This window comes from Acanthochromis polyacanthus, chromosome 18 (genome assembly GCF_021347895.1).
Source record: "Acanthochromis polyacanthus isolate Apoly-LR-REF ecotype Palm Island chromosome 18, KAUST_Apoly_ChrSc, whole genome shotgun sequence".
Lineage (NCBI taxonomy): Eukaryota > Metazoa > Chordata > Actinopteri > Pomacentridae > Acanthochromis > Acanthochromis polyacanthus.
In genome coordinates, this window is record NC_067130.1 from 20,447,983 (window position 1) to 20,465,988 (window position 18,006).

At 38.8% G+C, this 18,006-nt stretch overlaps 1 protein-coding gene across 1 annotated transcript in view; it reads right to left on the bottom strand.

The window, feature by feature from the left end:
- LOC110957038 (unconventional myosin-XVIIIb) overlaps positions 1–18,006 on the bottom strand; it is an 85,436-nt gene that overhangs the window by 36,463 nt on the left and 30,967 nt on the right. The window contains 12 exon segments of the mRNA XM_022202856.2: positions 1,173–1,283; positions 2,500–2,700; positions 4,777–4,900; positions 6,184–6,338; positions 6,436–6,560; positions 11,845–11,950; positions 12,098–12,217; positions 12,290–12,379; positions 15,423–15,566; positions 16,573–16,701; positions 16,790–16,855; positions 16,940–17,049. Coding sequence (XP_022058548.2) covers positions 1,173–1,283; positions 2,500–2,700; positions 4,777–4,900; positions 6,184–6,338; positions 6,436–6,560; positions 11,845–11,950; positions 12,098–12,217; positions 12,290–12,379; positions 15,423–15,566; positions 16,573–16,701; positions 16,790–16,855; positions 16,940–17,049 — 1,481 coding nt within the window.

Genomic DNA, 18,006 nt, shown 5'->3' on the forward strand with positions numbered 1-18,006 from the left:
TTGGAAGCCAAAGCATTAAATATTTGTTAAAATTATCCTACTTCGCACTTGATCTGTTACTTCTATAAGCCTTTTCCTGATGGGTTTATGGTCTCAATTGCTAGTTTCAAATCTCCTTGAATAAAGCAGGGTATGATTCAGGATGTGCGCCTGCTTTCAAAATGACAATGGTGACAACTGAATTCCAAACTCAAGACTTCAAAACAGGTATTCACAGCATCAACTGTGTACAATTTAACAGTGTTTCCCACAGAACCTAAATCAACTAATACGATTGTGTGGTGATGAGCTTGCTGAAGAAACGTTGTCCTTGATGGAAGTGCAGAGTAACTGCTGTTTGCCTGAACAACATGGTGAAAAGGGGGAAAAAAAGCTAAGTGAAACAGTAAGTGGAAAGAACTGTTTTTTTTTCTTTCAGCCAAAGAAGGAGATTGAAAAAGAGCCATCTGTACAGAAACAACACAATGCTGCTGTCTTCTACAAATGAGGCTGTACGGTTCACTGTTGCTAGAGGCTGGATTCTTACCATGCATGATTCTCTTTGATCCCCTGAAGAAAAATAATGAGTTGTGTATAAAAATCAAACCAATGTGAAGACAGTTTCCACCTGACCCCCACAGAATCAGCTGATTTACTTCATAATATAACTTTAGCATATTGAATAAAAGGGGTTACATTAAACCTCAATACTGTGACTATTTCAAAGTCGAAGGCCCTTCAGTGACATGGGGGTGCATCGAAATGTGGTGCATTTAAACATTTTGCATGGCTTTGTTGAATCTAAAGTAGCTATTGTACAATAAAAAATCTGCTGATATTGATGAGGTCATGTGTGACTCATTTTTCATAGAATGAGGAGTAGTATATTCATGACTAAAAGCACAATATCTGAAAATGCATACTGCAGAAATGGATAAAATTTCTAATAGGATTTCTCAGTACGCAGTGTTCCAAATTCATACTCATGCAGTTAATTAGATTCTACCACAGGGTCCCGGGTGATCTGAAAGGCATGCTGGGATAATTGTAGACTTTCTTAGTTCACACACACAATCAGCTCCTAAGGCAAGAGGAGTAAGACCACCTCGGACTAAAAACAGATTCTGGAACAGTGCTGGTACCTCAACATGGCCATCAAAAATAAAGATTTCATTTCATTGCGTTAAACCCACCCGTCTCTGAGAGGACTTGTGGACATCCTCTAACTCTTCTTCTTTATCCTCCAACTCCTTCTGATGGATCTGCTTCATCCTCTCCATCTCCATCTCAAACCGCATGTGTATCTGTCAGAAAAACATCAACGAAGAGGTGAGGGAGGCAGCAGACAGCAACAGATTTCAGGAACAAACAGATTTTGTCCAGAGCTTACTTGCATGTTATTTAGGACACAAAACTAAGTTGTGTAAAATGTATTGGCAGAATTGTGAGAATTTCATGTTTTTACTTAGAGCCTGAAAAAAAAACCATCTAACCTGTAAAACCATTTTCAGCAAATAATAGAATAACCTCCACAGCCAGCAAATTTAATGCGGACATAGACAACATTTTTTTTCAGCAAATACAACAGAGGCAAAATTTTTACTTATTTGCTTTTGAAAACTGAAAAAAGTGCGAATGCGGATGGTATTGGCTCCCCAGATAAATCTTTTAAATATATATATTTGGATGCTTCCATATTTCCTAATAAAAATACAGTCTTTGGTTGACCTTTGAGTCCTCTTGCATCAGTGGAATTCGAAATGTGGTGAGTGTTGTGAGCCAAGAGCTTTCCTTTTTGCCATTTTGCCATGCCAAAAAAAAAAATGACATGGGCTTATCTGTAGGACCACAAGAACTGATTTTCATGGGTGTCAATGCATTGTTGTGCACAAGCTGCATCCATGTTGTTGTTTAACAACATATGAGGCTAATTTTGTTTTACTGAATGTCTACATACACTACTGTTCAAAAGTGTGGGGTCACCCAGGCAATTTCATGTTTTCCATGAAAACACACTTTTATTCATGTGCTAATATAATTGCACAAGGGTTTTCTAATCATCAATTAGCCTTTTAACACCATTAGTTAACACAATGTAGCATTAGAACACAGGAGTGATGGTTGCTGGAAATGTTCCTCTGTACCCCTATATAGATGTTCCATTAAAAATCAGCGTTACCAGCTAGAATAGTCATTTACCACATGAACAATGCCTAAACTGTATTTCTGATTCATTCAATTATCTTCATTAAAAACTGCTTTTCTTTCAAAAATAATGGTATTTCTACATGACCTCAAACTTTTGAATGGCAGTGTACATATATTTGGATTGAACACTCATCATGACAAACCTCATGTTCTCAGGTCTCTACAAACATATACAAATCTTGGTTTTGGATCCTGAATAACAATAAGTAAACTCTAAACAAAATGTAATATGTTGTAGTGACACAGTTGTCTGAAATGCTACGCGCTGACCCAGTAAGCTAATTTCCATGTGTCTGTGTTCACTGTGAGCACCTGTTGCTGCTGCTGTATCCTGGCGGTGAGTTTGGTGATTTCTTCTGCTCTCTCGTTGGCCTGGCTCTCCAAGAGGCGAAGCTGCTTCTTGAGGTCAGGCAGCGAATCCGTGGCGAGATGGACGGGCAGGCTGAGGTCACGGATCTGAGCGCAGAGCTCCTCCTTCTGCATCTGCAGACGGCCCACCTCTGTCTGGCTCTCCTGCATACACCCACACACAAAAACATTAAGCTTTTGTTACAACTTAGAGATTCTCTCATCTCATTGCTGCAGCGTCTCTGGAGATAGTGCTGGTTAAACAGCCTCAACTCACTCAAGCATACTGGAGGTTTTGTAACATGGGAGTTGAAACCAAAACACAAAAACACAAAGGAGCACAGTCACACAAAAACTAGAATTAAACAATGCTTCCTGTCTCAGATCTCATGCTAAATCTCAACTTCTGTCCAGATATCAAATTCTTTTAATATAAAATACTGAACATTAATGAAAAGTTGTTCTAAATATAAAGCTGTAACATTTAGTAAATTAACTGATTGGTTGATTGTTATGCTGTAACTAACATTTGCTTTCATTGTTGATTTGTCTGTTGATTACTTGCTGGACTAATCATGAAGTAGTTCAGTCCATAAAATGACAGAAAATGGTGACAAAATTTTGATCAGCGTTTCGCAAAGCCTAAGATGACAAATATGCTGCCTTGTTCACAACCCAAAGATATTCAGTTTACTGTCTGAGAGAAGAGAAACCTGAAAATATTCCCACTGAAGAAGCTGCAGTAAGAATCAAGTAGTATAGTAGGAAGGTAAAACTTTGCATGGCTTCATTAAATATACTAAAGTTATTATGCATGAAAAATCAATTGATTCAGATGAGGTCAGAAGGGAGCATTTCTCAGATTTGATTCATTTTATATGGAATGACCCTTGTAGCTGTATGTTCCTCTTTTTATTTTTTTACTCAGGCTTCATATGTTTGCTTTTGTCTTTTAGATGTTTCTGACTGAATCTGATATATATATATATATATATATATATATATATATATATATATATATATATAGCATATATTTTGTACACTGTATGTATCCTTCTCCGCAGACACCAATTACATTCTCTTACTGTGTCATCTTGTTACTTCACCAAGGAACGCGGTGGAGTTATGTGACAATTGGCGTTGGTTTGTCTGTCTGTCTGTTACCAACATTACTCAAAAACTGATGCGGATTTGGATGAAATTTTCAGGGAAGGTCAGAAATGACACAAGGACCAAGTGATTAGATTTTTGGCAGTGATGCGGCTTATAGTCTGGATCCATGGATTCATCAAAGATTCCTGCATCATTGCGAGATAGCGGCACAGTGTCACTGTAACTATGACAACAAGTGAACATTACATCAGCTGCCTGCGGACGATCACATGATTACGATCCTTCTACAAATCAGCTGCTACGGACTTATCGGGACTTCTCCATCGGAAATGATACAAGGAACAACTGATTAAATTGTGGGGATGTTTTCGAGTCCCATCAATTCCCACCACCAGCTACATATTTAGGTCCCGCGATTCGGTATCCGTACATAACGTACACATGCATAACACACCCCTGTGCTCAGTGCAAGGTCATTTTGTTTGTGGGTGCATCTATATTAAATGGCCACATTCTATGTTGCCGTGATTTCTGTCAGAATTTTTTTTCAAGATTTCAGCTGTCGGAAATGATGCGACTGAGCAGCGTTGACTGCGCTCTCGGAGTGCTTTTCTTGTTGAAATTGTGACAAGCTGCAATAAACAGCAATAAGAAATCACAGAGGCAGGAACCATAACTGAATAACAATGAATTCTGAGTTTCATATATGTCAGTTTCTTTAAATCTGTATTCATATTTGATAACACTAACCTTTTAGTGGGCAACAAGCTGTCAGAAGCACAATATTTTGGGTCGGTCATATGTCAAATATGCTGCTGACTACCTTAACATAACCGTGTAATTCATCAAGCTACAATGCAATTTTTTTTTTTACTTTACTGGAATAAGACCGGTTCATGAATCAGATCTGACAACTGTAATTTCCACAATAAATTCTGCGCTCTATTCCATTTTAAACTTGATGAATGATGGCTGTTGACTTTTTAACTTAAAGTGGATTACTTTATCATCACTGTCTGCTTGTGACTAGCAGAGGTCATGTTCTGATTTCAGATTAAATAATAACATTTTTCCTGTGATTTCATACTAAAACAGACATATTTGGTCCATTTATAACCAAAGTCGTACCTGCAGATTGTGGCGTAGGTTGTATATTTCAGCACCGAGTACTGCATTTTCCTGAAAGGCTTTGTCCTTCTGCTCCCTCTCATTGTCGGCTTCCTCCAGAGCCTGAGTCAACTCATTATCAAACCTGTATGAAAACAGAAAGAGCAGGCAGAAGCACTGGTTAAAACGCTGTGGACATTTTGCTGCTAAACTGGCCAGAGCAACATTTTTGTGAACACGTTTGATATGTAAAAACAGGTGATGTTTGCTTTAACAAAAAAAATGTCAAAATGACACTATTTATCAGCCAGAGACTGTTGTAAACTGTTGGAGATGTTGATTCCAGAAAATAAATGAAGAAATTTCTCCTTTTTATGATTTATGATAAGTCTAACAGTATCACAGCTGCACAGAAAACATTTTTTCTCCTTCAAGCCGTGTTTGTGCTGGTTCCATAAAACTGTGGGGCTTAATATTTCAGTGAAGAATGAGTTCATAGTGAGGAAAAATAAACAGCCAGAGTTTAGAGAGTCACAAGGGACAGCAAATTTAGTTCAAAGATCTCTTATACTTACTTGAAAAAGGCTGTTTGTGCTGCTCTATGTAGGTTGCATCCCAGCTTTACTTTAACATGTACAAGAATTTCATTGTTCAATACACACCAGGAAAAAAAGCCTTTTAACTTTTCTGCCTGAAGGGTAATTAGGATCTTTTCTTTTTCTTTTTTTTAACTTTTGTGTTCCCTACCAAAGAGCGCCTTCATTATAATCATTTGAATTTCCGAAATAAATATCAGGACTGGATTTATAAGCCGTTTGAAAGATCACAAGATCACAATAAAAAGACCATCATCCCTGACAGTGACAGATACCCAAAGATGATAGATGTTTACATTAGAAATCAGTAAGCATTAAATAGAGGTGTGCAAAATGAGGCCAAACACAGCAGCAGGGTGGTGTTAAAGATAAAAAATAAAGGCCTGCTACATCATAAAATTACTGGGTGGATTCAAACCAAATGATATAAAGATGAAAATGATGTAGCAGCAAGATGGCATCTTCCATGCATCCATCATCTATACACCGATTAGTCCTCATTAGGGTCACAAGGGGGATGGAGTCTGTCCCTGCTGACCTAAGGGGAAGGCAGGAGGCACCCTGGACAGGTCACCAGTCTATTACAGGGCTACATATACAGACAAACAATCACATTCACACTTATAGACAATTTAGAATTACCAGTTAGCCTCAGCATGTTTTTGGACTGTGAGGAAGCCGGAGAAAAGCCACGCATGCAGAGGGAGAACATGCAAACTCCATGCAGAAAGATCCAAAAAAAAAGATCTTCCAGCTGCTAGGCCACTGTGCAGCCCCATTGTAATCTTGATTTAATAATAACATAAAAAAAACAGTATGAGGGGACACTGACCTTCTCTGTTTGCGGTCCACTTCGTGCATGCGGCTCTGCAGGCTGTCAGTGAGGACTCTGGCGTCCTGGAGGTCGGAGGTCACTCGGCGACAGTGACGTTTCAGTTCGGTCACGCTCCTCCTGGACTGCTCCAGCTGGGCCTGCAGTGTCGCCACCTAGACACACACACACAAAAACACACACAGCGTTATTAAGCTCAGACATTTAATCTGCCATCAGTGTTGCTGTGCACGTCACAGTGTCCTGTCTCACCTTGGTATCGAGCTGTTGTCGGGTCTGTCTCTCTGTCTCCAGTTTTTCCTCTGTCTGCTTCAGTCGTCTGCGGACAAATTCCACCTCCGTCTGGCAGCACTCCAGCTGCATGGCCAGCTCGCATTCTGCGTGACACGGAGAGATGGATGTCACTTTGTCCGGGGTGATCGTCAGGGTCACTTTAAACCTGGTGACTCTCCTCTGCCTCATTTGTTAAATTTGAAACTAGGTCAGTCCTTGTCAATTCAGATATATTTCGAATTTGTTGCTGCACTGTTTAAGATTTTGTTCACGGTTCAGTTATTTGGGACACAAAACTTATGTAAAACTATTTTATATTCCTGACAATATTTTGACCCTAAAAAGGTCTAACCTGGGAAGCCATTTTATGGGTTCCATGACACCAGATATATACACACGTGGACAAAATTGTTGGTACCCCTCAGTTAAAGAAGGAAAAACCCACAATTCTCACTGAAATCACTTGAAACTCACAAAAGTAACAATAAATAAAAATGTATTGAAAATTAAATAATCAAAAACAGCCATTACTTTTGAATTGTTGATTAACATAATTATTTAAAAAAACAAACTAATGAAACAGGCCTGGACAAAAATAATGGTACCTCTATAAAAGACTGAAAACTATTTGACCAGAGTGACATGATTAACTCAGGTGTGTCATTTAATTGACATCACAGGTGTTTCCAAACTCATAATCAGTCAGTCTGCCTATTTAAAGGGAGACAAGTAGTCACCCTGCTGTTTGGTGAAAAGGTGTGTACCACACTGAACATGGACAACAGAAAGCGAAGGAGAGAATTGTCCCAGGACATCCGAAAAAAAATTATAGACAAACATCTTAAAGGTAAAGGCTATAAGACCATCTCTAAACAGCTTGAAGTTCCTGTGACAACAGTGGCTCATATTATTCAGAAGTTCAAGACCCACGGGACAGTAGCCAACCTCCCTGGACGTGGCCGCAAGAGGAACATTGATGACAAATTGAAGAGACGGATCGTTGGAATTGTATCCAAAGAGCCCAGAGCAACCTCCAAAGAAATTAAAGGTGAACTCCAAGGCCAAGGTACATCAGTGTCAGATCGCACCATTCGTCGTTGTTTGAGCCAAAGTGGACTTCATGGGAGACGACCAAGGAGGACACCACTGCTGAAAAAAACTCATAAAAAAGCCAGACTGGAATTTGCAAAAATGCATGTTGACAAGCCACAAAGCTTCTGGGAGAATGTCCTTTGGACAGATGAGACCAAACTGGAGCTTTTTGGTAAGGCACATCAACTCTATGTTCATAGACTCAAAAACCAAGCATACGAAGAAAAGAACACTGTCCCTACGGTGAAACATGGAGGAGGCTCAGTAATGTTTTGGGGCTGCTTTGCTGCATCTGGCACAGGGTGTCTTGAAAGTGTGCAAGGTACGATGAAATCTGAAGACTATCAAGGCATTCTGGAGAGAAATGTGCTGCCTAGTGTCAGAAAGCTTGGTCTCAGTCGCAGGTCATGGGTCTTCCAACAGGACAACGATCCAAAACACACAGCCAAAAACACCCAAGAATGGCTGAGAGAAAAGCGTTGGACGATTCTAAAGTGGCCTTCTATGAGCCCAGATCTGAATCCCATTGAACATATGTGGAAGGAGCTGAAACATGCCATTTGGAGAAGACACCCATCAAACCTGAGACAACTGGAGCTGTTTGCTCATGAGGAGTGGGCCAAAATACCTGTTGACAGCTGCAGAACGCTCATTGACAAATACAGAAATCGTTTAATTGCAGTCATTGCCTCAAAAGGTTGTGCAACAAAATATTAAGTTATGGGTACCATCATTTTTGTCCAGCCCTATTTCATTAGTTTGTTTTTTTAAATAATTATGTTAATCAACAATTCAAAAGTGATGGCTGATTTTGATGATTTAATTTTCAATAAATTTTTATTTATTGTTACTTTTGTGAGTTTCAAGTGATTTCAGTGAGAATTGTGGGTTTTTCCTTCTTTAACTGAGGGGTACCAACAATTTTGTCCACGTGTGTATAGTTCCCACCGGCCATGAAATTTGCCGAGGACACAGACAAGCAGATCCAAATCATTAAATGGCTCCAGGAGAAGACATATTTATATTTATTGGCTCTTGAAAATGGAAGAAAGTACAACAGTTTCAAACAAGGAAGGAAATGCTGTCCCAAAAAGTTGCCAGTGCATATATACAGCGTCCTCCATAATTATTGGCACCCCTGGTTAAAATGTGTTGAAAGCCTTAAAATAAATTAAATTTTTATTGCAGAAGCATACTCTCTCACTGAAAATTGTAGAAAAATGTGTTATAGGAGAAGATTAGATGCTGTTTTGTTGGCAAAAGGGGGTTGTACAAAGTCTTAACATCAGGGGTGCTAATAATTGTGGCACACATGATTTGATGTAATAAATTTCCTAATGTGTGATTTTTTTCCCCACTGAATAAATGCAGTTTAATTAAAGGTTGGATTTCCCTCTGCTTTTCATTGTAGTCCTATGTTATTTAGAAAAAAAGATTTTATTAGAAGCTAAAGAAGACATCTTAACCAGTGGTGCACTGTGTATCCATATTCCTAATAAAAATACAGTCTTTGGACAACATTTCACCAGCCTTTGAGGCCTCTAATATCATTACCATTTGATGTATGCCAAGTGTTGTAAGCCCAGGTTCTGTTTTTTGTTGTTTTGCAAAAATGGTGATGCAGAATCATTCGTAGAACTACAAAAACTGGTGCGCATTAGGGTCCATAAATAGTCATTATATGCGATGAATTACAGGTCTCTTGCAAGTTGTCTTCAGTTTAACTTTCTGGGGTCCCAAAACCACTCGTTTGAAAAAAAAAAATTGCGCTTCTTTCCATTTTCAAGGACCAATAATTCAAATATTACTCTCTGGTGGAGCTGCTCAACACAAACTTTTAGTGAGTTTTTAGGAACAGTTTGCCTGTTAGTCTGAAAATGCCTAAAATTCTTGATATCCTTAAACACAAACCTAAAACTTACCTTTTAATTGAAATGTTATATTTACATTTTAAAATGTTCTATTCCTTCTTGTTGATTGTACTCATCGGTCGGAGTGTCTCAGTCATCTGTAATGCTCTTTGCATCGCACTAACTTCTAGAAAAGGTGCTGTACAGATAAAGTTTGACAGAATGATTGATAATTAAACGGGTTTGTACCCAAGATGTGGTTACGGAAGTGAAGCTGGCTGTTTGCTACAGATTAGACCACTGTGTCACTGTTGTCTGTTCCCAAACCATTATGTCAATCCCATCACTTTAACAGTGCTTCATGTTGGTCTGTCTTCTTGGTACAAACATTTATTTGTAACTGATTCACCACAAAATCACTGTTTCTTTATCACAGCTTTAAAGAAACTCTCTTAAAATTCACTTTTAGCTTGACCCATTGCTGCCCTATTTACCTGTCAAATACCATCAATAAATCTTACTAGGGAGCAAAACTGAGCTGATGAAATTATAAAAGGAGTATTTCCAGATCTACAAAATAAATAGCAAAATTAGTAACAATGATGAGACTGCTGTTGTTGTTTGTCTTTACATGAACTAATAATCTGGGGCTGAAAACTGCTAGCTAAACACCTAAGTAACTGCCATCACTGACTGCAGGAATTGAAGCTCTGCAGTGTTCATTTCTTCTTTAGAATGAATGAAATGTGCACAGCAACAAATAAGAAGAACATGGTAGACTTGTGTGGCAATGTAGGTGTCATTGATTACGCTAATGATCACATCTGACACCCATGAGCAGGTGGCATTCATCAAGATGAAAGAGCAATTTACAGGCAATTTGTTTAGTTAGGAAAGTCAAACCTCTTGATAAAAAGTGAGAAAGGTTTGGAATAACAACAGGGAAATGTTCCTACATGAGGATCAATAGGTGTCTCTGCACTGCAACTCAGGCTGTTGACAGGAATGGACCCCTAATTTGCTTTTCCAGCCTTTCTGTTTCCATCCTACAGCTCTGATTGTGACATTATCTCTGAGTGCACTAAAACAACAACAAATATAGGTTTGGGATGTAACTCAATTTTTATGAGCACACAAGAAATAGAACAATGAAGGTTTGTTATGTCAGCCTTTTTGTTGAAGAAAGATGTTAGAGAGTAGAAGACTGTTGGACAAGGATATTGAGAGGACAGAAAAATAACCTGTCAGCATCGTCGTTTGCACTGCAGCTTTTAGGGACTGCTCAGAAAGACCTACAGGTTCCACAGAGGCAGTTCTCATCAAGGTACACTACCGTTCAAAAGTTTGGGGTTACCCACACACAGTTTTCCATGAAAACTCACACTTTTATTCATGTGCTAACATAATTGCACAAGGGTTTTCTAATCATCAATGAGCCTTTCAACAGCATTAGCTAACACAATGTAGCATCAGAACACAGCAGTGATGGTTGCAGGAAATGTTCCTCTGTACCTCTATGGTGATATTCCATTACAAATCAGCTGTTTCCAGCTAGAATAGTCCTTTACCACATGAACAATGTCTAGACTGTATTTCTGATTCATTTAAAGTTGTCTCCATTGAAAAAAACTGCTTTTCTTTCAAAAACAAGGACATTTCTAAATGACCCCAAATTTTTGAACGGTAGAGTACACTACTGGTCAAAAGTTTTGAGACACTTTCTCATTCAAATAAGTGAGAACCTTTCTCAAAACTTTTGACCAGTAGTGTATTATTGGAGTATTTCTTATCGAGCCATAATTTAGACATATTTGGAGAAGCCTTTTGAAACTTTAGAATTCTGATCCAGTTGGATCAGGTTATCTACCAATATTCTTGTTTATGTGGTACAACTTGTCATAACTGCTCAATCTGTCAAAGAAGTTTAACAAAAACAACTTTTTATTTCATTTTTGCAACCAAGTATTGTATGTTAAACAGTATTCTACGCGCTTTGTTTTGTATTACTGTGACATGCAATGACGTGGTGCAACTAGTTGACATCTGCATTATTTATATTATTTTTTTGTTAATGTGTGCTCAAGTGACTTTTCATGACAGCTACAGTTTTTTTTTTTCATATTTCAGCTCACCCACAATCAGGAACTGTTTGATCTGACTGTTTACAATAGATTCTGAATCAGTGCTATAGTTGGAAATAACAGTGAACATTTACGACTTTTATCTTTAATATCTATATATCTATAATATCTGTAATATATCTATAATGACCCTATACATTTCAAACCAGCTGAGTCTCTCCAAAACCCTTCCATGTATCTCCAGGTAAAAGCAGTCCAGTAAACTACAATTAATGACTAACAGATACAGAAATGATTTTGACTTTTGTGTTTTCTGTCCTTAATGATGAGAAAAGCACAGAAAAGCGAACTCTCTTGTTCTCTACCTGTCCCTGTTCCTCTCTGACTCTCAGCAACCTGCGCTTTCTGCTTCTCCTCCTCCAGCTGCTTCTCCAGGGTTTCCATGGTGACTTTACACTGGTCTAGGCGAGCCTACGGTCGAAAGAAGACAGATGTTTGACAATAAAGAGGATGAAATCATTTCAGGAATGCTATATTAAAGTCACTGCACCCATGAGGTGAATTACTCTCTTCAGAAGTCACGCGCTGTGTAATAGATTACTTTTACAGTCGGCCTACCTGCAGGTCTTTGTTCTCTCTGCTGAGTCGAAGTCTCTCTGCCCTCTCCACATCCAAAGCCTGACCCACCGCATCGCCACGGAAACGCTCGTCACTTAGCTCAGATGTCACAGCCGTAACCTGCACACATGGATCACAACATGAGCAGTGCGTGTCTGCGTGCGTTGTGTATGTGTTGAAGGCAGCACAAACCTTTGTCTCCAGGCTGTCTGCAGTCTGCCTCAGCTCATTTCTCTCCTTCTCTGACTTCTCCAGGCGTCGTCTCTGAGCTGATATCTCATCCTGACAAAACAAGAGCATCTTAGAGCGACCGAAACATATTTTAAGTCACACCCTAAACTATTTGCTTGATGAATTGCTTATTTTTCTGACTAAATCTTTTGCTGAGACCAAAGTCCACCTGTTGGATGCGGAGGCAGTGGAGGAAGGCGCTGCTGCAGCCGACCAAACTTCCATCATTCAGACTAATCAGCTCACTGCGTATGTCCGTGTATCTTATGGACTAACCATCTTCTTCAGTTTTCCAAAACAGTTTCATTGCAAGACAGTGTGATGGTAGCTGTTGCTAAAGATCTTAGTACTGCACATGAGTGGAGTGTATGATTTGTTCAGAGGCAATGACTTTAATTTGCTTGAATCAATATTACATGCTGCAGAATTTATGCCAGGCTATTGTAGCAGTACAAGCTGAGGTTGTTGTGAGACTCTGGGAGCTGACTGCCCCTGGCCAATAAGCAGTACAAAACCACAGCACGTTGCTTTTACAGTTTGGTTTTGTACAGACTAAACAAACAAGATACGATGAGTTAATTACTGAGCCTCAGGCAACAGAACGCTCCATCTTGTCATATGTTTGAACAGTTTCAGAAACTCCTTCGCTCTGCACTTTTATGGCATCACAACTGGGAAGGGTTTCTTAAACAGACAATGTGGCATTCACACAGCGATTCGAGGCAGAGGGCAGGGTTTGAACCATCTTTAATAGGTAGTGAAACACTATAAGCTTCTTCCAGGAGAGCAAGTCTAAAAATGTAAAGCGGTGGAAAAAAGTATTTGGATACCCTCAAAACAATCTCAAATATTATCATGAAATATTTATGGAAAAATCTTACTTGTGTTTCAAAAGGAGGGCTGTTTTGGACAGACATAAACAAATACAAATTATATTTTTTTTGCTTATTGTTTAAAAGAAAAACTAACAAAACTAAATTCTTGACAGTTTCAATATGTCAGTTCTCAACATTGTCAGTACAAAAGTAAACAAATGACAGAGAATATGTTCAAAACTGAACAAAAAATAAATAAACCATCACATCATCAAATTAATATTCAGTAGTCCTGCCATTAGCAGCAGCAGAGCTGTAATCCTGGCTGGCATGTTCCCCACGAGCATTTCACACCGTTCAGGGGTAATGTTGTCCCATATTACTGCTTTTAGTTCTTCTAAATATTTGTTTTGTTCTTGTTTTAGCCATTTTTGTCTCTGAAGAACTTTCAAATGTGCTGACTTTATACAGACACAAAGCACGGCAACAAAAATTGTGTCTTTTAATAAAAAACACAACTTTCATTTGTAGCACTGTGACAGACTGGTGACATGTCCAGGTGTCCCCTACCATCACCCCAAGTCAGCTGGGATAGACTCCAGCTTCCCATGACCCTAATGAGGATAAAATGGTGCATAGATAATGGATGGATGGATGGATGGATGGATGGATGGATGGATGGATGGATGGACTTTCATTAGTGGATCACTGCTACTAAAATGACCCAATACTCAAAAATTCTTTTAAGTTTTTAATGGCTTTCTTTAGGATTTGTTTAGCATTATGGCTGTGACTGCACTAAAATAAATTGCATTTGAAGATCAAAGAGTGATTCTTAATGCAATATTTCAAAACATTTTTCCACCACTGTACATTATATTCCCTTTTTTTTTTTTACACCTCTCCATAAGGATGACCTGGCCAGGATGACACACAGGAGCACATTGCAAAACTAATTAGCCAATATGTTCAATTAGTTCAGCAGATAACCCTGAAAGGAATGCTTATACTCTCTTAATGGCATCGTCAGTTTCTGAAATCTGTTCCTTCAGTTGGTTACATTACAAAAGGTCTGTGAAGCAAATTTAAAGCAAACTTTTGAAATGGCACAAAAAAAATCTAAATCAAAAAAATATGAATTAGGTTTCTTTCTATTAATGCTTTTGAGTGAATAAACTAAGCTGCATAGTGCCATCAGGAGGTGGCACTATAGGCTGCATAGCCAAAATAAACACAGCAAAAGAAGCTGTTTAGCAATCACAAAGGAGCATGGAGATACTGTTCAGTGTAGTTTTGCTATATTCCAATTTTGCTTGTTAGTGGATAAGGTGCTTTTCAGTGGCTGAGAACACCGTGGAGGTTTAGCTAGCAACAGGCCCAAAAGACAGACTTCTATAACGGCTTCCAGCCAGCATCAATGTTTAGGAAAGCCCAAATTTTCCTGAGACAGTATTTCAGTAGCCATGTCACCCACGAAGTTAACTGGTTTCACAGGAAGTATCCATGGTACAAACAGCTTTATCACCACAAGGAAAAATAGCCACTTTGCGTAATGGTTGATCAAATATTGATTGATAACATGGATGATCATCAGTAGAGAAAATTATCCCTATTGACAACCACTAAAAAAACCTTGAGGAAGAACAGGGAGAAACAAACAAAACTTCATCTGTTTACAAGAGTAAATGGAGAGTCTTCAGGAATTGTGTTCAATCTGTAAAGTTGGAATTATTCTTTCATGTCAGTTGGTATCGGACATGTTTCATGCTGTTCAGTGACAAAGACAGCAAAAAAAGCAGAAATTTGCTGATCAGTCATGTGAGTTCATTGTTCACCACATCAGCACTTATTTAGAAAAGACATTTTCATGTCTCATGAAGCTCATCAATTATTTTTTTTGACAAAATCAAAAACACAAATGGGAATGTTTTTTTTTTTTTTTATCTTTGTGTTGTGACGTTTCCATGAACTTTTTCTCATGTAACACTTCCAAATACGCATACCCAAACACTATGAAGGCTCAATGAAAAGTTACAGAACAACTGTAGCGATTAAGAAACCTTGAATGAGCCATAAACAGAGACATAGTAAAAGAATTAGTCATAATAATGTTTACAGCAGCCTTGAATTCAGTCTGAGGTACTAAGTCCAAGTTGAAGCAGAAAACATAGAACACTTTTGGCTTCCAACTATCAGGCTCATCAAGGAAATCTGAGTAAGAGAGTAAATAGGTGTATTTCCCCAAATGTTTTAACACCAGAGCATAATCATATGTCTACCTCTTTGGCCCTGAGCCTCTCATTGTCCATGTTGACGTCGAGCAGAGGACGCACTCTGCAGAAAAGTTTCCACCAGCTCCACTTGGTCACAAACCTCAGGGCCCGCAGGTTCCTCTGGAGGCATCCGACGGCCATCTGCTGCACCTGGAGACATAAAACAGGGTTGAAGTCAAATGTGTGTGAGGTAGGCGCCTCGGTAGCTCAACTGATTGAGCAGGTGACCCATAAACAGGGGCTACAGTACCCGACACAGCAGTCATGGGTTCAAATCCAACCCATGGCCCTTTGCTGCAGGTCCTTCCCTCATTCTTATCCCCACGTTTCCTGTCTCTCTCTCCACTGCTCTACAAAATAATATCTTTGAAAAAAATTGTGTTAGAACTATCACTGAGCTCTCTGTTCTCCCAAAGTGACGGCTATCAAATCCCCAAAAGACATTTTAACTGCAATACTGATAATGACTACAAATAGAAAACTTACTTTCAAATGACTGTATTTGCACACAACATGTACCACATTATTGAAAATATATTACCAGTTTGGCTTGTTGTTGCTAAAGCCAAAATTTCTTCTATCACAGTCATTAGGAAGAGGCTCAAACGCCACAGAAATTCCACATGGAGTTGCTTCAATTTCCATTTTATAAACATTACTGCAAATTATACAAGTATTTTGTAGCTCATTCAGTACTAATGAACAGGCCTACAGGGCCCAAGAGTCTCTGTATGAAATGGTAATGTTTTGTCTTTGTCAGAGTTCAGTTTAAAAACAAGCAAATATGCAATATGACCACCAAACGAAAACACAAAGGGAGGCAGAAAGAACAAAAAAAGACACCAAAAGGAATGCAAAGAGACACACAATACATAAAATAATCACAATACATATTATTTGGAGAGACAAAATAATTTACTGGTGTGTTTAAGTCTGAAAAAAATCATTAATAAACAACTTAAAAACACAAATATTTGCATCTAATTCAAATCTCAGAATGGTTTCTGGTTTCATTTTCTCAGCTCTCCCTGCTTTTCTGCGTTGTATAACAAAGCAAATTGAAAGTTTTTCTTCTGTAGACAAACTGATGTGCATCTTCAGTGATAAAAGTTCAACAGACAGTCAGCACTGCAGACACTCACAGCGACACACTAACCTTGAGTTTGCGGTATTTCTGCCGGGCCAGATGTCCCATGCAGGCAGCCTGTAGATGCACCAGCCAGCCGGTGACCTGCTGGTCCCTCTGCTGCTCCAGGTATCGCAGCACACCTCGCTTCATAAACACCTGACAAGCAGCAGGGAGAGGATCCATGAGCCACATCGACTCGATTCATGTTCGGCCGTTTATTACAAGAGTTCAAACGTGTTCTCACTCTGCTGGCTCCTACGACGATGCTCTTTTTATCCACATCCAACTCAACCAGCAGCTCCTCCACTGCCTGAGACACAGAGGGGAAAAACGACTCATTTATTCTCAGCTGAGCATCACAGAGTGTTTGTGCTGCTTCAGTGTGACATCTGACCTTTCTCTCGTCATGGCTGACAAACATCGAGGCATAACGTTTCATAATTGGAGGAGACAGCGCCTGGAAATGACACCGGAAGTCGCTCAGAGTCATGTGATCTGGATAACCTGCAGCCAGAGACAGAGGGAAGTTAATGACATTTTGTTTCTACAATCAAGTCTGCATGCATAAAAGCTGGAAAACCTGAAAAAATGATTTGTAATAGAAAACATGATAGAAGTTAGGCACAAAATGACCACAAAAAACATAAAGTGTCTGTCACTGTGAGTGTTTGTATGTTATATCTATGCATTATTCAAATATTTGAATAACAGAACATGAATAAGCAGCTGCACAACCATAAGACATGAACATCTTTTTTTTTTCATTCTAATGATGACAATTCAACACTGAGCAGTCTGTAATATGTCTCTGCTTCATCCAAATACAGAAGTGGTTCCAGATCAGGAACACTGTAATCCAATAATCCAGTAAATTCAGACTTGAGCTGATTCCAAAGAACTTATGCTGAGGCTCCTGTTTCTCCTGCATCACTGTGCCAGGCCAGATAAAAAGAGGCACATTTCTGAAAGTAAACTGGATTGTGGATCTTAGTGGATAAATCCGCTCCCGTGGAAAGAAAATCTCACCCAGAGGTGGAGTGTGGGCTGCTGGTTCTTCATTCTATTTCTCAGGTAATGAGCTTTATGTGAAGTTTGGCACTTGAATAAAAAATATTTTTGTAGGATTTGTACATCAAAGGCAAAATACCGCAAGTCTTAGATTTGTCCTTGTTGTTTTCTTGCAATATCTTTGTCATGAAAAGTTTGTGTCATTTTATTTTCCAGCTTTTCCTCAAAAAACAAGTTTTGATATCATTCCATTTAATTTTTTAAGTTACCTCTTATAGTTTTAAAGAAATTGTAATATTTGTATTACTACCCCACGCTCTTTATCACTGATAATATCATACAAGAGGTGACGCAGTGCAGAAACTTGGAGGGATGGAGAGCAGCGAAAGCTGCAGGAAAAGAGTGGAAAAATGTCAAAAATATCAACAAGATAGATGTTGACATTCTTCTACT